The 25,639-nt window shown below is 38.5% G+C and overlaps 1 protein-coding gene across 2 annotated transcripts; it reads left to right on the top strand.

Annotated features, from left to right (window-relative positions):
• Window positions 1–2,481: 2,481 nt before the first annotated feature.
• Window positions 2,482–24,324, top strand: LOC117420957 (tyrosine-protein kinase TXK-like). 2 transcript variants are annotated; one of them, XM_034034764.3, is made up of 15 exons: window positions 2,482–3,253; window positions 6,722–6,764; window positions 7,163–7,235; window positions 8,999–9,195; window positions 10,674–10,733; window positions 10,829–10,883; window positions 12,511–12,590; window positions 13,104–13,234; window positions 14,143–14,217; window positions 14,915–15,086; window positions 15,445–15,661; window positions 19,240–19,304; window positions 20,088–20,206; window positions 23,367–23,524; window positions 23,933–24,324. In XM_034034764.3, the coding sequence occupies exons 1-15, from the start codon at window positions 3,238–3,240 to the stop codon at window positions 23,999–24,001; spliced, it is 1,530 nt and encodes a 509-aa protein (XP_033890655.2). In that variant the 5' UTR covers window positions 2,482–3,237; the 3' UTR covers window positions 24,002–24,324. The 2 variants fall into 2 exon arrangements, with proteins under 2 accessions (XP_033890655.2, XP_033890657.2); XM_034034766.3 differs by lacking the exon at window positions 2,482–3,253 and adding an exon at window positions 3,620–3,710.
• The last annotated feature ends 1,315 nt before the right edge of the window (window positions 24,325–25,639 follow it).

Below are 25,639 nucleotides of genomic sequence, written 5' to 3'. Positions count from 1 at the left end.
CAGTTTAGGGGATGCTGATCCCAAAATAGTATAGAGAGGGTTTGCGTGGTGTAGTAGTTTCCTGGAGCGGAACATTTATTTTAGGGGGACCAGCGCTCGCCTTGTGTGGCAACCTTTTATTTTTAGCTTTGTTTTGTTTTGTCTTGTTTTGTTTTGTTTTTAAATCTGACATGAGAGCTACCATTGCTGCGCGCCTGTGCGGCGTGTCGACACCCAATGCTCTGTGTCTGATTCAGTATTATTCAGTGACAACCCACGTATGTAACCTCACCCTGTTACAGACACATACACAGAAGTAAAGAACCCTTTGGTTGCATGCTATTATGATTGAAACTAAACAGTAACAACAAAGTAATTACAGATCTGCTTTTATATTAACACAGTAATTACTGAAAATTCAAGTGTAGCGGTGTGATGGGGTGCAGCCTATTTTGTGGTGGTTTTGTGTTTTTTGTATTGTTTAGAGTGAGTTTGGGGTATGGTTCAGTGAGTTTGTGTGAGGAATGTGTGGAATTTGCCTGGGCTAATGAGGTGCGAATTGCCCAATTAGCCCAGGCACCTGTATAAAAGGGAGTGGTTGGGTATGTTAGTTGGTGAGTGTTTGTGAGAGTGAGACCTGTATGAGAGAGTGAGTGGTTATTTTTGGTATAGTTTGTTTAGAGCCTGTTTTTGTGTTTGTCTTTTTGGTTGGCCATTGTGCCTTTTATTTTGTGTATTTTGTTTAATTAAAAGTCTTTTATTTTCCCTGCACATCCTGACTCTGAGTCTCCTTACCCCGGTCAGCATGTCACAGTTGGTGTCAGAAGAGGGAGAGTGCCTCTGGAGACTTGGAGCAGGAGTGCAGGATTTTTTTGTTTGTTTTGTTTAAAAAAAAAGGGAAAAAAGGAAGAGTGGATGAGGTGGAAGAAGGACCGGGAAGCGAGGGACAGGGAGGAGGAGTACATCAGGGCCAGGTACCCGAGGAGCTGTAGGTCACCACTGTTGTGCCCCCTCTGTAACCAGCAACATCAGTTTGCCGCCTGTCCCTTCCGGTACTATGAGGAGCCCGAACGTCCACAGCTCGAGTGGGAGGAGCCGGAGTGGGAGGAGCCTGAATGTCCACAGCCTGAGTGGGAGGAGCCCAAACATCCACAGCCTGAGTGGGAGGAGCCCGAACATCCACAGCCCGAGAGGGAGGAGTCGGTGCGTCCACGGCCCGAGAGGGAGGAGTCAGTGCATCCACGGCCCGAGAGGGAAGAGTCGGTGCGTCCATGGCCTGAGAGGAAGGAGTCGGTGCCACCTCCACCAGGAGGGGAAGATTTCCTGCTGTCTCTTCCTCCATCGCCGCCACCAGCAAAGGGAGCATGCCTGCTGGTTCACCTGCTGCTGCCGTCCCAAGAGCTAGAGGGGGAGCAACCATCGCTGCCGTTCCAAGAGCCAGAAGGGGAGGAGCCATTACTGCCGTCTCCAGGGCCAGAAGGGGAGGAGTTACAGGCTCAACCCCCTGAATCTTTCTGGGGGGGAAAATGGCAGGATGCTGGTGTCCCCCAGCAGCCTCTATTTATGCTGCTGAAGGGAGCACAGCGCACACCAGCCCAGCTGCCACGACAGAGGGAGCCAGCACCGCCACAGCCTCCCTCTGAGTGGCCAGCATCACCACTGCCGAAGGAGTTGGCAGCCTTTCAGCCACCTCCACTGCCAGGAGCAGAGCAGCAGGAGCTGCCTCTGTCTCCGACACCTCCACCGCCAGGAGCAGAGCAGCAGGAGCTGCCACCAGAGGGAGACGAGCTGCTGTTCCCGCCTCCGCCACCAGAGGGAGACGAGCTGCTGTTCCCGCCTCCGCCATCAGAGGAGCTGGAGCAGGCTCTACCACCTGTAGCCAACAAGGAAGAGGAACTCTGGCCGCTGCCACCCTGGCCGGAGGTTCCTGCACTGTTGGCCACGCCCAAGGATGCCTGCTTCACACCGCCCAAGGATACCTGCCTCGCACCGCCCAGGGATGCCACAGCCACTCCGCTCAGGGATGCCACGTCCGCATCGCCTGGGGTTGCCTGCTGCTCCGCATCGCCTGGGGTTGCCTGCTGCTCCGCATCGCCTGGGGTTGCCTGCTGCTCTGCATCGCCTGGGGTTGCCTGTTGCTCCGCTTTTGTTTCTCCTAGGGTCGCCGAGGGTTCTGCTTCGCCTGGGGTCACCGAGGGTTCTGCTTCGCCTGGGGTCGCCGAGGGTCCTGCTTCGCCTAGGGTTGCCTGGTGCTCCGCATCGCCAGGGGAATCGCCAGTTACGAAGTACGAGGGAGAAGTGGAGCTCCCACTGCCGCCTTCATGGCCTGGGGCTCCCCTCCTGAGTTTGCCTCCCGAGGGTCCGCTGCCGCCGTCGCCTCCCAAGGCTCCGCTGCTGCCGTCGCCTCCCGAAGGTCTGCTGTTATGGCCCGGGGCTGCCGGACTATCTTTGCTTGGGACCACCGGACTGCTTGTGGGCCAGGGGAAGCCTCTGCCCTCTCCCCAGCACCAGAAGAGACCATTTTGGGACTTTAAGGGGGGAGGTGGCCATTTAGGCCATGTTGTGCTGCGCATAAGGAGTGGGGGTGTGTGATGGGGTGCAGCCTATTTTGTGGTGGTTTTGTGTTTTTTGTATTGTTTAGAGTGAGTTTGGGGTGTGGTTCAGTGAGTTTGTGTGAGGAATGTGTGGAATGTGCCTGGGCTAATGAGGTGCGAATTGCCCAATTAGCCCAGGCACCTGTATAAAAGGGAGTGGTTGGGTTTGTTAGTTGGTGAGTGTTTGTGAGAGTGAGTAGACCTGTGTGAGAGAGTGAGTGGTTATTTTTTGGTATAGTTTGTTCAGAGCCTGTTTTTGTGTTTGTCTTTTTGGTTGGCCATTGTGCCTTTTGTTTTGTGTATTTTGTTTAATTAAAAGTCTTTTATTTTCCCTGCACATCCTGACTCTGAGTCTCCTTACCCTGGTCAGCCTGTCACAGGCGGTTAATAGTATTTTTCTCAATTTTAAATCCAATAGGTGTGACTCAAAATATGTGAAGACTAAAACATGAAAGTCTCTCTCTAGTTCTTTCTCTTACTAGCAGCCAGTATTCTGCATTCTGCTTACCTCTTTACTGATTCAAGTCTGCAAGTTGCTGTGAGCGAGCTGAGGCATATTTTTTGAGACACCTCAGCTTCCCTGTGCTCATGTCAGTCGTTTCACTTTGCAATCAACAGTAAAACAGGAGTATACGTTTCTTGATTATATCCAAGCAGATCAACAATGACTCTTTCGACCTGTAAGTAGACTGTTTAACGTAATAGTATAAAGATCTTTAAATAAAAATATAAGGATGTTGATTTATTATGAATGCTTTGAAGAATATGTAAACTAAGAAAGCCATCTTTGGTTAGTGTACTTTTTTCTGTATTCATCCATTGTAGTGTTGTAATTAGATGACACACAGTTGGCTACCCAACAGCGACAACAAAATACTTTGAAGGACGTACATAAGAGACTACCTTTGTTAATATTTCATATCCTGTAAAGATAAAATGTGTTACCATTTCACTGAATTATATGCACAATGCATATGTGTATTCTGACATGAAGTATCTGTCAGAAAGGATGTGAGAATAATGTCTGGTCACTGGCCAGAACGTATGTGTAAAAGCAGCCAGTGAGACTGTGAAGCAAGTCAGATGAAGTATTAGATAAGTGTGTGCATCTAGAGAAAAAGGCAGTGAAAATGGCAAGTGAGTACATAAAACCTACCATTCCATTTCTGATCAATTAATCAACTGTCCAACATATGTGTAATGTATGTATTTATTTATTTATTTTATAATTTTTCATCATGGTTAAGCAGCAAATAATCAGCTAATATTTTATATACAGTATTTTTTGGGGGAAGCTGTTAATTAAATATGTGTGTCTATATGTATACAGTTAAATTAATTTAGTTGTGCATATATTTAATAGGAAAGGAATCTTAAATCATTAATTGGGTCTATGGATAATGAGTGTGTGTTATGGGGGTCAGTAAATATATACAGTATATATTTATATAATATTATATAGTGCTCACCCTTTATAATGCTGTAGTGGGGAGCCATAGTTACAAGATCGTACTATTTGTGTTCCGCCTTATAATGAGTAAAGGGCTACTGTAATGGCATTATGGAGCAAATGGGAGCCACAACCCTACAATGTTATAACCGATTCCACACTATAACGAGGCGAGTTATAACGGGTGAGCACTCTGTATGTGTGTGTGTGTATATATATATATATATATATATATATAATCTGGTACAATACTAGGTTGAAGAAAGCTTGAGTTGCATGCCTTATTTTAAGGTAGTCTCTTAAACTAGCACCTGCAAGGTCATTAAAGGGAATTTTATAAAATTGTTTTATTTACGAGTGTAGCTGTGATTTTCTGTTATTCTATACAGTATTTGATACATTTGAACATCTCAGCTTTAATTTATCCAGGCACCATTTACACTGTTTAATTAGGTCAGTGAAGTTTGTTTAACTTTTTAACATTGAAAAGGGGATTTACTCACCATTACTTCAAATTTTGTCATACCAGCGATGCACAATGATGTCATGAAGTCTGACTAGTACATTACAACAAGGCTTTTAAAGCTGCACGTTCAATTAATAAATAAATAAAATAAGACATACATTTGGGATAAATTAAACAAAACGTACGCATTGATAAGTGGGTTGATTCTGTACAGAGCTATGTTTTCCTTTTTTTTAATTATTTGTTTGCTTCAGTAACTAACTGGAAAAACTCACATAAAACATATGTAAGTAAGAGAGACTTTAGGTTAAGAATACAGCTACAGCAGTGTTTTTAAGTTGCTGTTAAATCACAAAAGAAAGACCACAGTGGTTTGGAAATGTGTAACTTTTACTGAAAAAGGAGGTGGCACTTCCCAAAAATAGGATTTCCGGCAGTTCACACAATTGTGTAGGTGAGGTCTGCCTTTCCACTGAAAATGTATGCAAAAAACATCAGAAACCAGAACAAAACCTTGCAGGATTGTCTCTTTGCTGCTGTATAACAGCTGCTGTTTGTGGTACCAAAGCAAAACACAGAATAAATACTGCTATGTATTTACTTGTGTAATTAATACTCTCCCTTAAAAATGAATAGAATCCTGCTGATTTGCAGTTTCACAATATGAGGATGCTATGGAGATAAGCTTTTACTGTTAAACAGCACCCCATCGTTTGGAAAGATGCTGTTTTTCGTGATCTTAGTTCAAACAGACTAGCTTATTTCATTGCAATCAACACCTTTCAACAGTTTTTCAAACCCAACTTGGTCAATTTGTGGTTATTTATGTTATGGGTCATTAAATTTAGGTTTTTCAAACAGGAATTTCTTTTAAAAAAATATCTGGGGGACTTCTTTGACTTGAAAAAAGAAAAAAGGACCAGGGGTCATAAATGGAGATTAGATAAAGGGGCATTCAGAACAGAAAATAGGAGGCATTTTTTTACACAGAGAATTGTGAGGGTCTGGAACCAACTCCCCAGTAATGTTGTTGAAGCTGACACCCTGGGATCCTTCAAGAAGCTGCTTGATGAGATTCTGGGATCAATAAGCTACTAACAACCAAACGAGCAAGATGGGCTGAATGGCTTCCTCTCGTTTGTAAACTTTCTTATGTTCTTATGTTCTTATATGAGGATCTGTGACGTAGCAATGCATTAATGCTATTTTTGTCATTCTCTAGTTTTAGCAGTCAATCAATCAAACAGGTAATGCAAGGGACAAGTAACAGCAGTTCCTCAAAAGAAGCTGATCATTTTAATGCTGCTACAGTATAAGTAATTGTAGTTCTTTCATAAACAAAAATTAGAGAAAGTTTAGCAAATAGTGCTGCATTCAATGCAAAGTGCAGAATTCTAAAAGGTGCAAACATATGTCAGTCAGAGCAGTGGTCAGTGACCCTGGGGACCAGGATTCGATAATCAGTTACTGTCTATATCTTAATATGTGATTGTCCAAGATCAGTGCAAATCAGGATATGTGAAACAAACCATATGTTTTTAAATGTAAACCTGTTGACCTATGATTTAATTTAGGTTTTACTATACTATTTTGGTGTACTATATGAATATCTCTTATTTGACTCGTCACATCAATTTATTTATTATTTAAATACAGACCTTAAAGTCCACAGAACTTGTCATAAAATACCTATAGCTATAAACCTCAGTTATATTTGGAGAAAACTAACTAGTATTAAAACCTTGACTCAAGACGGCTATCTCGTTGTACATATGATTTTTCCTTTAGCTATCCCTTATATACCTACAGCTGCTCATATGTATGATTGATTCAGGATGGAATTCGGTGGGGTTATGGATAGTCACAAAGCATGCAGTGCTAAGTCATGATTTGTTTTCTAAAAGCAAAACAAACCATTAGGGTTACAAATCTATCCCTATTTTTGTTTCCTGACTGAAACATATTTACTTTTATATTATGTTATATTAACATTTTACTTTAATTGCTTTTTAAATGAATGTTTTGTGTAATGATCTTGATAAATACATTTTTATGTATAGTATGGTGACAGTGATATTAGAATTCCTTGAACAAGAGCGATCTGAAAGGATCGTTTGAATAATAATATTTTATAAATTAATCCAGGAAAATAATTCAGATGAAGAATCAGATTTTTTTAATTAAATATTATCTGTTCATTTCAACTTGTAATATTTTACACTTGCATTGCAGACCAATCAATTTGCTCAGTGTTCTGCTGCTGTTGTTCAATGAGGTAAGATAATCGCTAATCGTCAGTGTGCTCATATGCACATTTCACAGTCAGTTGTAAATGTCTTTGTTTTTGTTGATTTGGTGCTGTTGAATTTGATGTTCATAATAGGCAGTTGGCATGAGAAATGCCCCTTGAAGTCCTGTCATTCAGTCTTGGGTCTCTCTCAATCAGAGACCTTGCTGAATTACTTAAAGTGGGTGGCATTGGGATGTGGCTACTGATAAGACCAAACAGACTCATTTAAATTGGAATTAGATCTACTGTGTATCAGCTGGTTTTAGAGAACCAGATCTTGGACAGATAAACATGTGGTGGTCCAAGATTAGAGCAAATCAGGGTATGTGAAACAAGCCATACAGTATATGTTTTTAAATGTATGCACTCCATATCACAAACAGACAGGTGGAAACCAGAGTGAGTGTGGAAGAACTGACCAGGGATTCTCTGTGTTGCAGACAGGCATCATGTCAAGTAAGTGTCCATAATAAATCATTAACAGTATTTGGAAACACTTTACACTGTGTCCCTAATGACTGTGTATTTATATAGTAGTTACTTAGTAAATAAATGTGTACTTACACATAATTACAATGTCATTATGCATAGTTACAATGTACTTAACATGCAAATCTTTTTGCACAATATATGTAAGTACATTAGAATAGGGTTAGGAATTGAGTTATATCATCAAAAAGATTTACACATTAAGTACATTGTAACTATGCTTAATTAAATTGTAATCATGTGTAAGTGCACATGGATTTACTAAGTAACTACTATGTAAATGCACAGTAATTAGAGACATTTAATGTAAAGTGTTACCGTTTATTTTGTATTACTATGAAGCAGGTGCAGAGGCAAAGGCAGGTTGTATGAGATTAATTAAACAGTTGTAATGTACCTGTATACAACTAATAACAAACACCTTAGTTGCAGGGAGCAGCATTTAAGTTACTGTTCTGAGCAGTTTCTTGTACGTTTTATGAGTTTAAATGATTGTATTCCTCTCGGAAACTGGACTTTGCGCTTACATCAGAATAAGGCACTCTGATGTACAGTTTTTTCAACTTCAGTTGAAATGCAATATATTTGACCAAAACCTAAGCCTACGCTTGGATAAACCACAAAACTTTTTTTCGCCCCCTCTGCTGAAACACAACCACAACACAACTTGAAGATGTGTGAGAAAATATCAGGCATAGAAACTGGTGTTGTTCTCATTGCTAAAGCTAAAAGCCACAAAACATGTTGAACTTGAATGTTGTAGGATGGTTTTTGTATTTAGCAGTACTCTAGTAGGCTATAACTGGGCTTACTACTTTTAATATTAATCGGTAAGCTTGTTAAACATCAAATTCCCAAATTCAAGTTTGACTGAAATAAATTTATATAGGATAAACGTCGGTAAAACCACTCACTATTTTTTATTTTCATACCAAAAATAAGAATTTAGAAATCATCTCTAGTTTGTTCAGTTTTTATACTTACTGTCTGTCCTGTCTCCGTTCCACTGAAAATGACTAGGGGTCGCTGTCAATCATCTCAGTGATCTGTTATAGTTTCACTGTCACTGTTTCACATTTCACCCAGTTCTGACAGATCACGTTGACTGAAGTAGTGCCAGAATGCTCTCATTCATTTTAAATGACTGTCAATCATCAAGCATTTTTTTTTAAAGCATAAAGGTAATTGAATTGAAAAATAAAGAATGAAAAAAAAACGGTAAATTCTTTCTAAAATAAACGTCGATATTAATCAACGATTTGGCAAAAAAATAAAAATCAAATAGTAGCAAGCGTAGCTATAAAACATACTGTTAAATGTTCAGGACCTACCACCAATATTTGTGTTAAAAAAGAGTAAAACATTGGGTTTGGATAGGCTGATTTAATCTGTAGATCTTTTTGCCTAAATAACATAAAATGCTATGGTCTAAGACATCTGTTAAAACAGTAGTATAGGAGGGTTTAAAATGTGCATCTACAATTAATTACAGCAGAGTGGTTAGTGTTTGCCATTATTAGCCAGCATTTTTACTGTAGTTAAGGAAATAAGATGGGGGTCAATCATAGGAGATACTTAGGAATATGCTAAATCAGACATTGTTTTACAGAGACATTGCTTCCCACTGGCCCACTCCAGGGACAGCACTGCAACAACTGCTAAGTTCTGCTTTTGACTTGAGTATTCAACCCAGCTTCTTTTCCTCGGACTAGCACAGTCATTTCTCTCAGTCACACAGGTCAAGACGAAAGCCACCTCCACCGCCGCCAGAGGAAGAGGAAGAGGATGAAGATCAAATGGAAGTTATTGCAATGTATGACTTTGTAGCTAAAGAGCCTACAGACTTAACACTACAACAAGGTCAAGAATACATAATACTACATAAAAAAGATCAACACTGGTGGAAAGCAAGGGACGTTAAATATGGGTAAGGAAATGTCTAACATATTTTACCATCTAGAATTAGCAAAGCACTGAAGGATAATTGTCCAATAGACCTTTTTTAGCCAAAGGTTTATATGTAACATAATAGCTGGAAATGTCTATATATTATTCCAGTACGCTCTATCTATAATCATATTATTTTATAAACCTGCCAAAAGATATTCTTAATTATTTATTGTGTTAAATACAATGGATAGCACATGCACAAAAATAATTATCAATAAGCCAATGATTTATAGAAATGGAAACATCCTGATTCTGTATTTGGAAGGTGTGGCAGGACGACGTGGTGACGTACCCAGACAGGTACTGCGAGTGGAACCGCGTGTGCGCATATTTTATTCAAACAATAAATCAAAAGGTTGTACAAAAAACCACTGATCACCGAGCGAAATAAAAGGTTTAAACAAAATTAAATCTTGAAACACAAAACCATACTTAGGTCAGGCTGGGCATTTGCCTTCACTGATCCCTAACCAACTATCGTGCTGGTCCTATCAGCACGCATTGCAATGGTAGTAATGTTTTCATTTCTGTTTCTTTTCTTTTCTTTGCTCGCTCGCTCGCTCATGTTCCTCCTCCTTGAACACCCACCCCGACCAACAAAAGTTGCCGGTTTTTCTACGGTTTTTCTACTAATCTCCAGATTAGCAATACATGAATCAGTCTGGAGATGGTCACATTCTACACGAGAGGTTTTACTCTGCGTGGCCGACAGACAATTTATCAATCATCACTAGTTGATGATCATGCATTCTCACAAGCTGTCTGGCAGAGACTAGCTGCTAACAATCGCCCCTGCCAGACCACATTAACTGTACAAAAATTCACCCCAAAATAAACACCAAACAATACATTTCAAATCATAATAATACATTCACCAGCAACCCATTCTTTTAAATAAGCTCACAATAACCCGTTAACCAGCAGGGCTTTGCCCAGCCCCTATTTACATGCAGGGCTGTGCCCTGCCACAGAAGGAAATAAAAGTGCAAGTTGAATGAAGAAAAGGAAAATGCCATACCTACTGTACAGTATCTTTACAAATTGAGCTAAAAATGTATTACATTTAGAAAATAAGTCACATTGTTAATTATCCAGTAAAAAAATGCTTTAGCTATAAATACTTCTAATAAATTAATTTAAGCGTCTACCGACACACACACTGACACACATTGACACACACACCACACATACACTGACACACACACACACTGACACGCGCGCACGCACGCACGCACACACACACACACACACACACACACACAGACACACGCCCCCCACCCCACACACACACACACTGACACACACACTGACACGCACACCCCCCCCCCACACACACACACTGACACGCACACACTGACACGCACACACGCACACTGACACCACCACCCCCCCCACACCCCACACACACTCACACTGACACACATATATAATACTGGTGTGCTTTACATTTTCTAGGCACGAAGGGTACATCCCAAGCAATTATGTAACAGAGAAAAATAATATGGAGGCGCATGGGTAAGTACATATTCTTTCTTTTCAAGGCAAAGTTTACATTGCTATCAGTGATTGTGATGTGAAATCATAACATTTTTTGATTGTCTAACTCCTAGGTGGTACTGTAAAAACTTAACAAGGACTAAAGCAGAGCAACTTCTTCGACAAGAGGTACCAGAAACACTTTTGACAATTTAATATGCATCATATTGAAAGCAATGTTTTGGCTCTTAATCATCTTAATTCAGTCAACTCTCATTATTACGAATTTCAAGGGGCCGGCAACAGAAATTGTCTCATCAGTAATTCTTATTATCAGGAGCTAAATGCTTACTGTCAGTTTTTATTGAAGTTATAGTACCACTGAAATCAAATTTACAATAAAAAGTATTACAAACTTACAGTGCATTTTATTGAAAATACAGTTGTAATTGAACTTTTAAAAATATATATATTGGAACTTGAAAACTGCATGTCCCATTCTGATCACAGCATTTCTAAACCACAAAAGCAAGGTGTCCTGAACATCAGTGTACCGGTATTAAGCAAATCGGAAAAGCTGAAAACTTGTATCCACAGTTTTGCTGTTAATAGGCCTGTATTATTGTATCACGTTTTTTTTAGAATGGTTGAGAAAGTGTTTGCGGGAATGTTGAAATCTGCGGCAGCATCTTTCTTTTTATTGTATGGAGGTGCATTATCCACCGCTTTCAACATCTTCACTTTTGTCTGCAAGTTTTTTGTGCTGGTCACTTATTTCTATGCTTAATGGAAATGGCATTGATACGTGAGCCATATAGCAACTCGAAATGCATCATAGGATCTGAAGTCCCCAAACAGCAGAGAGGCATTAATCTGGATGGAAGTTAACATGTTTCCCTATATCCTTTACACTTATCTGAACAATTAGTTTTATTCACATTTCTTCTCTGGGTGGCTCCAAAATTATTTGTACAAACAGGACATTTGTTTTAAGTGAATTCATATTATAAGGAGTATATTTACAACAGGCGACTGATAAATTTGTCCAGAAACATGTAGAAATGTCCTATTATCAGGAAATGTGTTTTTTTCCCCAAGTTCGTCTTAATAAGAGCTGACTGTATAATGAAACGTTATTTGTTCTCTTTGCACTCTGAACGCCATTATATTGCACTATACAATGTTTGTTGCCAAAAAAGCTCCTTATGTTTTCAGTTCTCACAATAGTTGTTCATTAAAGCATAATTGTGTTGAAACATATGTTGAAGTGCATTACATGAGACACAGCAGCACAAGAGAAACAAACCTTCTACTTTGATCAAACGAGAGGTTTTCAATGATATATTTGGTGTATGTTGAGTCATTCAAATCTAATACATTTTAATAATGTATTTATGTAACTAATATACAGCAGCTGCTTCCTGACTAAACCAAGGCGACTTACAGAGACTATATCAGTTCCAATTGAATAACTTAATATGCAGTAAATATATAACTATGGCTAAATCCACAATCATTTTTTCTTATAATTTATTATAATGTACTGTACATTATTCATCATGAACACACACTTATTTTAAAGTGTGACCAAAATACGTTTCAGGACATGATGTTCAGACCCACGATGTTCAGTGCTGCCATCTAATCAGAGCTGAGGGAAGTACATTTGACACGTTTGTTGACTGATTTACAATTATACACAGTTGAGTACAACAGGTACTAAGGTGTTAATATATATATATATATATATATATATATATATATATATATATAGACAGTATATGTATTTTAAGTATGTGTGAATATATTTTTCTAGGCAAAGGAAGGTGCATTTGTTGTGAGAGACTCAAGCCAACATGGGTGCTACACAGTCTCAGTATATACGAAAGCTTTGAGGTAAGAATATATGTAGAATAACTACATAACTTAATCAGAATGTGAGACACTGTACAGTATTAAAAGCCTGCTGGGCTGTGGCACTTTAATATGCATGTATACAGTATGTATGCATTTTGTAAAATGAATAAGAAACTTCTTAAGACTATTTACAAGCCATTACATTACAAGTCGTTTATTGGGTGCGTTTTTCCTTTCTGAAAAACCAAAAATGTGCTAATGACTATTTGGAGGTAATAAATTTGTCCAATATCTTTAAACGACTGTCCTAGTTATTTGAAAAAGTTGGTTGATGTTACAAGAGGTTAAAATGGGTAGCAAGAATTGGGGTTAATTAAATGTTTTTTGGCTGTTTCTACTGGTGAGTTGATTGTTAAAAAGTTTTCTCTGAAAACAGTCTTTAAAAAAGAAAGTGTAAGAGTATGAGCTAGTTTTGTGACTATGGGCCCCCAATGTCTTCTCATTTGAATTAAAAGTACTGTAGCAGTATGTGTGACTGATTGTCTTTTGTAGCAGAGTGGACCTCGGTGACATCAGACATTATCAAATCAAGCAGAAGGGCTTGTCACAGTTCTTTTTGGCTGAAAAACATGTTTTCAACTCTATTCCAGAGGTCATCCGCTATCATCAGCACAATGCAGCAGGTAAACCTGGCAGCTTGTATGCATGCATCAGAAATGTATAATTATTGTACATATTAAAATACTTTATACCTCTATCATCTTGAAATCCCATTCTGTTTACCATGTGTGACAGGGCAGGCTCTGTCTCTCTATTTTTCTAGCTGTGTTTTCACTTTATTTATTTTTGCACTGTTTTGTTGCCGCCTCCCCTATACATTGTTTACACTCCCGTTTATGTATCTGTTCCCATGGCCTTAGCATTGCTTGGACTGTGACGTGGTTCCCTGCTCTGTCTCACCTTACACTAGATCCAACCATTACTGGTGCCCTAGTGGTGGTACTGTACCTTGCATATCCAGGCTGAGTGAACTGTGCCTTAAATAAAACCTGGGCGCCTGTGCAAGCGTGTCAAGTGCAATTTCTAAATCCGGCTACTTTCTTCAGTGAACAACCCACACCCATACCTCCCTGTTACACCATGTAATTCAAAATTATATTTAGCATATAGTAGCAAAGACACAGTATGGTAAATGCATTATTTTCTTACCTGATCAGTCAGTAGTAATATTAACTTTATGATAACTACACAGAGAATAGCAATGCATGTGAATTTGTCTTTTTCATTTGTTTGAACAACATCTTGAAGTATTTGCAGGTAGCATACCTATAAAATGCTTTACAGAAATGGGATGTACAATTTAAAATAATAATAAAAAAATATTGGTTATATAGGGACAAAAGATAACAGTACTGAATTATATTTAGGTTCAGTTTTTTTCAAGTTTGTAATTTTGTTACAGCAAAGAACACAACACGTTGGCTATTTCTTCTCATTCATAACAAAGCTCATAGCATTTTTTCAAATGTTTGCATATTGGCAATTCATATTATACTAATCATTGAAAGTACATTATACTGTTGATTTTCAGGGCTTGTCACTAGACTGCGGTATCCTGTTGGGCCTATGGGAAAATGTGTTCCAGCAACTGCCGGATTCAGTTATGGTGAGTTCAGTCAGGATAGAATGAAAAATATTTATTAAAGATTATACATATTTTCATTACATCTTTGGCCTTTGGCCTCGCCTTTTGAGGTACACCTGCCCATGGGCAGGGGGGCAGGATAGCTGCCCTCCCCTTTAGACGAAGCCGAAAAACAGGTGGAGGCTGGGGAGGAGACAAACTCTGACAAATTAATTGAGGTAAGATATAAAGCCCTTTCTAGCTGATCATTGGACGTGTTGTTAATCGATTGACAAACGAGATACCAGCAATTTGACTGATGAATGTCTAGTAATCGAGGCACCTAATATGGTTGATGTTTATAATTTTAATGTAGCTTAAAAGTGAGTTACCTGCCTAAAACAACATCTTTGCTAAATTAAAAAAAAAAAAAAAGATAAGTCACAATGAATTAATAATTTAAGTATCACAATACTTAATGATGCAAGCTGTCATTTAAGCTTCATGTACTTTATAATAAAAAAAATACCTACACATTTTTTTAAAATTTCTTTTCTTGTTAAAATCTTACTTTTATCACAGGGACGGCTCCTAGCAACTTTCCCGACTCTTTTTTTTTTAGCACTAAATGTACAAGCACCTACATTTGAAAATAAAATCAACAAAGAGGATCGATGGAAGAACCAAAACCTTTGATGTTTATTATACACGTTATTACCAGTTTTTCTTTTTTCTTCAGAAAAATGGGAGATAAACCCATCAGAGCTGTCCATTATGGAGGAGCTGGGTAGTGGACAGTTTGGGGTGGTACGGTTAGGGAAGTGGAGAGCACTTTGTAAAGTGGCAATCAAGACAATTAATGAAGGCTCCATGTCTGAAGAGGATTTCATTGAAGAAGCCAAAGTCATGACGTGAGAGCTATACAATATTGCAAACTTTTATAAAAGAAAAAAAAGAAGTACTAAAAGCTGGTGGCGGGGATTTCAAGTTTATAAAAAGAAAATAGATATTTTGTTTATGACACCATGCAATACTGTACTGCTGCTATCCAATTGTTATCCAAATATGCAATCCATAATACAACATAAAACATCGTCATAAACAATATAATTATGTATAGTATGTATGCGCCTTATTGTCCAGCCCAGCTAATAATGTCTACAACAAAAGTTGACTACAAATTCTAAATTCTGTTTGTTTTTTGTGAATGGGGGATTATTAAGACCGTAATGCTTGCTAATGTATGTAACTGTGCCATTGTGTTTGCAGTAAGCTATCCCATCCGAAGCTAGTGCAGCTGTATGGAGTGTGCATTCAGCAGAAACCGATATGCATAGTCACAGAATTCTTGGAAAATGGCTGCCTACTCAATTACCTTCAACAGAGGCAAGGCTGCTTGAAGAAGGAGTTCATGCTGGCTATGTGTCATGACGCATGTGAAGGAATGGAGTACCTGGAGACCAATGGGTTCATCCACAGAGACTTGGTAAAGATTAAACTAATAATTTCATAAAACTAAAACACCACCCTGGAATATTATGTTTTGAAATTTGAGATTAAACACTAAACATTCCAGTATATTGTTTTAGAGTGTTTTACATGCGTGTATGTCTCAAAGGTCAAATTCTTCCCTTTGTGTTAAACATCATCCAGGTGTGCATTTGGAAAGTCCAGCAAGATGCAATACACATACTGATAAAACTTTTAATGTTACAAATTGGCAAAAAATCATTTAAATTGTACTGGATAAGAAGCGAATATTTACTGTAGCTCCGTGGCATGTCTTTTATTGATCCAGGCTATTACTGAGTCTTACAGTTTTAGGTACATACAGTGCCTGTATTATCTTAAGTATAACTTGGTAAAAATGAAGAATGGATACAGTGCCGAGAAAAAGTTTGTGAACCCCAATGATAATTATGGAAATTCCACAGTTTTACCATGATAGCCTTCTTGAATCAAAACTTTCTTTTCTTAAATATCCAGTAGGGTTTATATTAACCAATTCTTTTGAAACAAAATGATGTATGAATTAGACAAACAATGAGTAATTAAGATTCAGGGTATGTGAAAAAGTAAGTGAACCCCTGGTTTTATCAGCTCAATTAAGGGGATAATTAGAATCAGGTGTTTAATTAATTAGGTGGATCTTCAGGGGTGAGTTTGGGAGGCCCCACCCTATATAAATATCAGAAACTTTGTGAGTTTGGTCTTCACCATACAGGATCAAAAGAAATCTCTGAGGACCTCAGAAAAACAGTTATTGATGCTCATCAGTCTAAAAAGGATTACAAAACCATTTCTAAGGTTTGGGGCTCCACCAATCCACTGTTAGACAGTCTACAAATGGAGAAAGTTCAAGACCACAGTCACGCTACCCAGGAGCAGTCGTCCTACCAAAATCTCTCCAAGAACAAACCGGAAAATCATCAAGGAAGTCATTAAGAACACCAGAGTAACATCCAAGGATCTGCAGGCCACTCTCGTCTTGGCTAATGTGAGTGTTGATGACTCAACTATCAGAAAAAGACTGAACAAGAATGGTGTTCATGGAAGGATAGCCAGGAGGAAACCACTGCTCTCTAAAAAGAACATTGCCAAAGAACACATAGATGATACACAAGACTTCTGGAACAATGTTCTCTGGACAGACAAGTCAAAGGTATTACTTTTTGGCCTCAATGAGAAAAGTTATGTTTGGCGAAAACCAAACACTGCGTTCGAACAGAAGAACCTCATCCCAACTGTCAAGCATGGTGATGGGAGTGTGATGGTTTGGGGCTGCTTTGCTGCCTCAGGACCTGGACAGCTTGCCATCATTGACACAACCATGAATTCTGCATTGTATCAGAAGATTCCAGAGGAGAATGTCAGGCCATCCGTCCGTGAGCTGAAGCTGAACCGAAAGTGGGTCATGCAGCAAGACAATGATCCTAAACATACAAGCAGATCTACAAAAGAATGGCTGCAGAAGAAGAAATTCCGTGTTTTAGAATGGCCTAGTCAAAGTCCGGACCTAAACCCCATCGAAATGTTGTGGCAGGACCTGAAGAGAGCTGTCCATGCAAGGAAACCCTCAAATGTCACAGAGTTGAAGCAGTTCTGTAAGGAGGAATGGGCCAAAATTCCTCAAAACCGATGTGAGAGACTGACCAACAGTTACAGGAAACACTTAGTTGAAGTCATTGCTGCTCAAGGGGGTGCCACCAGTTATTGAATCTAAAGGTTCACATATTTTTCACACATGGATATTGAATGTTGAATCATTTGTGGATAAATAAATATTGAAAAAGTATCATGTTTTTGTGTCATTTATTTAATCAGGTTATCTTTATCTATTATTAGGACTTAGATTAAGATCTAATAACATTTTAGGTTTGAAATATGTGAAAATCTTAAGGGGTTCACAAACTTTTTCTCGGCACTGTAGTAAAAACCATTTGCAAATACATTGTCAGTCAGTGTACACAGCACATTATATTTGTATCCTGTATCATTATTTCTTGAATTTTATTCTCAGGCTAAGATTAGGGTTATCTTGTTCAGTATGAACATAACCAATAGCTGATTAGCACTAATCTTGGCCAGCTCCTGTACAAGTGTTCACTGCTAATCATGGTCTAGAAACCAGCTGGAAGAATATGAAATGATTCATGACCTTCAGATAATACTCAATGTATGACACAGGGTGAGTCATGCTAGCAGGGAGAATAATATAAACATGGTTTTGATTAGTTTGATATGAGCTTTAAGGGACACTTTGCATTGGACTTTGCACTCCAGCAGGGTGAGGGAGGGAAGTCAGCCAGGAATAAGTTACCTGATTGTGCTTCAGTGACTGCTGCCTCGAGAGTTCAGTAGCTTGAAAACATCTGATGATTAGGTTCAGCTGGTGAAAAACTCTTATTTATAGTAGCCTATAACAGTTTGGTTTTGCAGTTTAGAAAAATTAATTCAGAATCATATTTTTTGTTTAAAACATAACAAAACAATTACAGTAGTCCATCGTGTATCCGACTGCGGTGGGACCAGAGTAAGGGCGGATATGTAAAAAGGCGGATGAATGAATCCTGTTTTAAATACCGTTATACACAGCTGTAATAATGACTGTATTCACACAATTATTGTTTTGAGATTCAGCTTTTATTAGGGAGCTCCCCTCAATCCCTTGTTTAGAAAGATACAGGGTGTTAGCCGTCTGCTGTGTGGATGTGTGCATTCGCTGCGGAGTGACAGGCAGGAGAGCGAGACTGAGGTGGAAGTTGATGTGCCCCGCAGGCAAACAGGATTTATTTACATCTCAAATCAGCACACTGAACAGCTCACGTGACACTACCAGCAATGGTACTGTAAGGAGCACATACAACACAGTGTATGAAAACTTTGGTGGGATCTACAATCTCTGAATTAATCTTCTTTGTTCAATAACAAATGAACTACCAGCTGTCGGCTGTTTCAACTTGCTTACTCACTCTTCAGTATCCAACCCTGGTTCTGGTTCTGACTCACTCTCACTCTCACTCTCACTCTTACTCACACACACACACACACACACACACACACACACACAAACACACACACACACACACAGACACACACAACACTTGGATTTCAGCTTCTTTAGCCCAGTTGGCTTTGGTTTTGCAGCAGCCCTGAGGTGAATAAATTGAACCATTTTATACTTGACGCCCCGCTGGAACACACCTACCTGCTGATTAGATTCCACACCTGGTAATCACACACAATAGGCAGGCTCTCTCAGGAGTGTCAGGTACTTCATTAATTCATTACAATAAATACACACTACTTACAATATACATTTACACAAAAAACCCTCTTAACGCGCAGGGCTCCTGTCGTGCCACAGTGCTGTATACACTTACATTAGCGTTTGGTGATTTACTCAGTAGCAAAATGCATAGGTTTACAAAAAAAGAAAACATGGGTGACATTGCTACAGAGTTTGATCATGGGGGAAAAACGGTAGGGCGGATATATGATGACAGATAACTAGTCAAATTATTAGTCAAATATTTTATGATTTTCTTTTGTTCTCCACATCAGGCAGCAAGAAATTGTTTAGTCAGTAAGAAGCAAGTGGTGAAGGTGTGTGATTTCGGAATGACGAGGTAGGCACTCTTCAACTTTCACAACATCACGTTACCATTATCTATCTCAGTCATTAACAAAAAAAAATAAATTGAGGTTAACATCTAAATATTCTGTATCTACATCTATACAATTGCCTTCATAAAGTACATATGGAGCCTCAGTGGAGCTGAACAGCATTCTTTTTTATCATTTAGTCAGAGTAGTTTGGGTTGCTTTCGGAGACAATTCCTATAGTCATCATTGTTTTGCACATTTACTGTGGTTTGTTCCATTAATTTCCTACGGTGTATTGTTCACTGTGGTCAAAAATACATTTGAATAATTGATGTTGTGACTGTTTGCAAATTGCTTCTAAGTTAATACTGAACTACAAATCACACCATAGCGTAATAAGCAATGTACATATATAGTAGTACATGTTAGAAAATATTAAGTACAGTGTAACTGCATGTGACTGATTTACCTGTATTTCAAAGTGCATCCAATGCCATATTGTGGGTCCCTATTAGCATCAGAGTGCAATTATTTAGTCAAATTAATTGTATAGTTATATTTGGTATTTGAAAGATCTTGCTCAATTATACCAACATAGCAGAACTGTATGCTGACTTTTAATGTATTTTTTTCATGAATGGAGTAAGTTAACAGACAAGAGTGCAACTGAATCCAATTCAAACTGCTTAGACTGTTTCCCAAATGAACACTGGCATGGGGGAAACCAGTTTTTCGTTTTCTTTTTTAAATCATGGCACCCTAAATGTCTCGAATAAAATCTGCCTGACTGAGCCTCTCTTTTTTAGGTATGTCCTTGACAACCAATACATTAGCTCTACAGGCTCGAAGTTCCCAGTAAAATGGTCTCCACCTGAAGTCTTCCATTACAACAAGTACAGCAGCAAATCAGATGTGTGGTCATTTGGTAAGTGAGTCTATACAATCGGGGAAAACCTAAGAGCGAAATCTAATGGAAAGTACTGACAAAACGTATTTCCTGCACTAATGTATGCTGAAGGAGTCTGAAGAACCACTCTGATTGACTGTTGACGAGATGAGTTACCTGGGACCCCCTTTAACACCTATAATGATGTCATCGTATTCATAAGAACTACTTGTTCACAGATTGAGATAATAATATCATAATGTATTCAACCTTTGCATAAAAGCAAAAATGTCTTGCAAATCACACTGACATTTGCCCAAATTTGAAGCAAAAGAAAAGATGAAGATTATTTACTGTGAGAAATAAAACCATTGTTATGGTTTACAACAAACAAGAAAACACTTACTAATGGGAATGTGCAGTTAAATTACAGTTGTGAGTAGTATTAGTTTAAAACCATTACAGTTCTTTTATGCCTTTTCCTTTGCTCTTTCTTGGATACAATGCACTACTGTATGTATACATAACTAGGGTTTTGGAGAATTCATGGGACAGACGCAAGGGCTGTGTGGAGGAAGAACCTCAGGAAATGAAATAGGAAAGAGGACAAGGTTTCCCCTTGGCTCACAGAGAGCCGCCCAGGCGGAGGTGAGACCGAACCGATCAGCCTCCAAGACTGGGAAGCAAGCGTTACTTCCCCCAAGGGGAACCTCGAATGAGCAGAGAACAGTAAAACTGAAAGAGAGTTAGAGTAGATTTAGCTGGGGGTCCCCTCTGGCTCGGGAAGACCTTCCTGGTGGAAGATGAGGCCAGCTTGGCTGGGTCTCTAAGGTTGGGAAGTGAGCTCCACTTGCCCCAAAAGAGGAGCCCCGGCTCCCCGCAACTGAACCACCAATTCAAAGGAAAGAATTAGAAGTTAATTAATATATATATAGTTTAGGTTACCAAAAACTGAAAAATAATGTACATTTCAGAGTTATACAAAAAGGCCTTTTTCAGGGAACAAGTAATGGGTTAACAACTTACAGCTGTTCTGCAGCAATGGAAGTAAATTAAGCCTTAAAAGTTGATGCTAACAATTCCTACAGGTGTCCCAACTTTTGTTGATTACTTACAAACCCTCTGTCTGTATAAAAGCAGTGTTGGAACAGACTCTGTTACTACACCCTCTTAAGCATTATTTGGACAGTATTGTACTGCAGGAAGTAGTATATTGCTCTCATAATGGCGAGAAAAAGGCAATTAACAAAGGAAGACAGACAGACCATTATAACCCTTAAAAGTGTAGGTCTTTCCTTTAGAGAAATTGCAAAGAAAGCCAAGGTGTCAGTGAGTACAGTTTCCTACACCATCAAAAGGCACTTGGAAACTGGAGGAAACTCTGACAGGAAGAGGTCTGGCAGACCCAAAGCCACAACAGAATCAGAAGACAAGTTTCTGAGAGTCAACAGCTTGCGTGATAGGCGGCTCACAGGACAACAGCTTCAAGCAAGGCTTAACACTGGTCGAAGTAAGCAAGTCTCAGTTTCAACTGTGAAGAGAAGACTTCGAGCTGCAGGTTTGACAGGTCGAGTGGCAGTAAGAAAGCCATTGCTAAGATGGCAAAATAAGAAAAAGAGGCTTGCCTGGGCCATGAAGCACCGCCAGTGGACTACTGAAGACTGGTTTGGGATGAACTGGACAGAAGGGTGAAAGCAAAGCAACCTACAAGTGCAACACATTTGTGGGAGCTTCTGCAACAATGTTGGGAAGAACTTTCCAAACAATATTTGATTTCCATTGTAGAAAGAATGCCACGAGTGTGTTCGGCTGTTATATCTGCAAAAGGTGGCTACTTTGATGAGTCAAAAATTTAGATTAAATTTTGTTAAACAAAACGATTCCATGATTTCTTTTTTTATCTCCAATTGTTTATTTGTTCTATGCTTTAATTTCAGAGTACATTGAGACATTAAACTGCGTAGATTTCAATAAAACCTGGAAAAATGGAGGTGTTCTAAAACTTTTGACCGGTAGTGTGTGTATATATATATATATATATATATATATATATATATATATATTAGATAGATAGATACATTTTTTTAATCTAATGAGGAATTAAGGACTAATCTTGCTGTTCAGTGAGATGGCCCATAATCCAGGCATGCTAGCAATAAGAGAAAGTGGATTGGCAGCGTTATTAGTGATACCTGGAAGGTGTCAAACTTGCAGGATAAAGTTATTACAAACAGAAATCCAGATGAGCCGGCGGAGGAGTTGCATGATGAGGGGAGATGAAGAACGGCCTTTATTAATAATATGTACGATGGATTGATTTTCACAAAATAATAAGAAGGATTTTTCTGCCAGTAAGGGGCCCAGAGGAAAGCTGTAACAACGATAGGAAATAGCTTTAGGAGGGTTGTGAATGTAAGCTGTAGAGGGAGATATTGGATTACTGGAGGCCATGCACTGGAGAACCATTAATTATGGAAAAAAGGAAAGTCCACATCCTGATGTCTTGCCGAGCTTCTGAAGAAATATTAATGTGGGTGTTAAGATTTTTTACTGTGGTAGAGAGAGTGAGGAGAAGAGAGATGAGTCCTGCCTTGAGGAAAGATGTGAATGGCGAAATTGAAGTGTCCCAGGAGCAAAAGAAGGCCCCGTTTTGAAATAGTGCAGCTGATCTGGAAGGATTTATTGGGGGAAGGCACTCTTCAAAGCGAAGAGTGTACAAGGTTATTCTGAGAATTTAGAGTGAGCGGGACAGCAGGATCGCTCACAGCAGGATCAGTGGAGTTTGAGGTGGCAGGTCCAGCAGTGTTGAGCTTAGACGGGTAAGCGGTGTTGCCAGATGAAAGGGAAACAGCAGGACGTACAGATTCGGATTGGATTTTGAGTTGAAGGATGTCCAGAAGGAGAAATACAGTCACCAATCGATAATTCTGATTCTGAAGAGAAAGAAAAGTGTGGTTGTTGGGAAGCCATTTATATCTAAATGGATAATCTTAGATTTGAATGATTGAGTAGGAGTCTGCCAGGCTGTGTAGCGATACACAAATGAAAAAAGCAAGACAGAGAATAAGGGCATGACTTAGGGTTTAAATAGGGAGATTGACAAATATTTTGGCAGGACAGAACAGGGGAAGACCCCTAGCTCTTGCCCCCTGAACCCACATACAAGGTTACAATAACACTTTCCATTGTATTCCTTTAGGGGTATTAATGTGGGAAATCTTCACAGAAGGCAGAACCCCATTTGAGAATAAATCAAACTCTGAGGTTGTGGATGAAATCACGCGAGGACACAGGCTTTATCGACCCCACCTGGCCTCCCAGACGATATACAAAGTCATGTACAGCTGCTGGCATGAGGTTGTAATTTCTATTAAATTACTAAGTTAGTCCCATTGGGAACACACCATAATGTACAAGACATGGCTTTTTAAAGATTTTCTATAACCTTTGCAGATTCTGTATTTACTGTCAGCTTAAGGTTTATTATGAACATTTCTGATTGTTACAGCTGTATTTGTCGCTAATAGCAAGAACTAGATTTTACTTTTCTAGTTCCGTTTTAAAATTGTGAACATGGAACTGCTTTGGATTGCATTTCACATTTATTTTCTGTCTGTCATTGTACTACACTTTGCACACACATACAGTGAGCTTTATTTCGCTCTAACATATTATTGAACCTTTCAAACACATCAGGCAATTTACTGTGACTGATTTAGGTATGCCTTACAAAAATGTATACTATTTTGTTCGCTTTGTTTTCAGAAACCGGAAAGTCGTTCATCGTTTGCTGAGCTACTGGAGGAAATCAAAATAATCTCTGAGAATGATTAGAAGAAGAAGAATCAATGCCACATTCAACACACCAAGCACTAATGTGAACAATTACTTTTTCAGAGAAACATTATTATTTCTAATAGTGATGAAATATTGAGTTACGGTTTAACATATGCAATGTAATAACACATGTACTGTAGGTAAATTGACTTGGAAAATCAACTTACCTTAGGAATTAATTTTATTTACAGTGCCTTTATAATTACAGCATCTTCTCAAGCAGTAAACTATTACAACAACGTGCACATATTTAATGCTAATATTGTAAAAAATATATTGGGGTCTGTTCATTGAAATCATTAAAATTGGAACCTCTTTGATTTTTTTTTTTTTTTTTTTTTTACATATATTTACAAACAGAACTACTTCTATGTCCTTTTAGATATTTGGTCAACATAACCTTGGTACACAAGAGCCCCATAATAAGTATTTCAATAGTGGCAGTATTACGATCTGCAACTGTTTAGATTAACTGAACAGAGATGAAACAAATAACTGTATTACACTAAACCACCTTTAAATGTTCTGAGGGCAGTCTGGGCAGTCTGCTGAATATTGTTACGTTAACATATTGAATTGCATACCGCTTTCTAGTTTTCCATTTACTTAACTGACAAAAATGGAAAAATTTGACATTTCAAAATCTATCATGAAATACTGTACTACTATAATGGCTTCTGGTAGAATTTTGCGATTTAATTTTGTAGTTTCTTTGATAACATAATGTGAAATAAAATCGCTAAATGATGTTCATATGTTTTTCTTTTTTTTTTTAAATTATGTCTCAGTCCTAAAATTCTAGGTGATGCAAAGCTTTTGGCCAGAGCTGTACAGTAGCTCCTGCATGGGTAAAAACATCTCAAAGAACTGCAATTTACTGCGCTCTCTTTTTTCATAATAACTTCATTACAAAATATGAAGGAATAAAAACCAAAACAACCGGTATAACCTGTAAATAGGTGTATATGCATAGGAGTGTAATTCTTTATAAATATGTGCAATAAGAACAAAATACAGCATAGTTTGTAAGTAAACTAAACCATTTTTATATTCCACCACAAACTGTCAATACATCTCCTTTTTTCTGGAAAGGATTTCTGTGCAATAACTGACTCTTTGTATGTTAGTTTATCAGAATTCATGTATTGGTAATTGTAATCAATGTCTCTATATCACAAAGCTGGTCTTTGTATTCATTTTTATTTTATTTTTTAAAGCAATTTAAATCTAAAAGGTTGTTTCATTGAGTGTCATTGTGTTTTGTTGAACTTGATTGCGTTGGCAACTGATATGTAAGACATATTTAATTCTTTGTTTACCACATACTATTACCAAACAGCTACAGCAGATTTGCAATGTTCTCCATGGGCTACCAATTTTATCAGATGTCTCTTGAAAACCCTTCCCATGAAAATGAAATAAACTTTAATAAACATTGAATCTAGACATGAAAAAGAACTCATAAAGACTGCAAAAATAAGGCATTATACATGTAAAAAATTCTAAACCATGTCTGATTCAGAAACGTGTTGCAGAGGAAATACAAACTTCCTGTTACTTCATATCACAAATCATCACCACCTCATTCTTACCTTATAAGTGAATGTGAAACACATTTAGGTAAGAGCTACTTGC

This window comes from Acipenser ruthenus, chromosome 1 (assembly GCF_902713425.1).
Source record: "Acipenser ruthenus chromosome 1, fAciRut3.2 maternal haplotype, whole genome shotgun sequence".
In the NCBI taxonomy this organism is placed as follows: domain Eukaryota; kingdom Metazoa; phylum Chordata; class Actinopteri; order Acipenseriformes; family Acipenseridae; genus Acipenser; species Acipenser ruthenus.
This window is presented reverse-complemented; position numbering and strand designations above follow the sequence as displayed.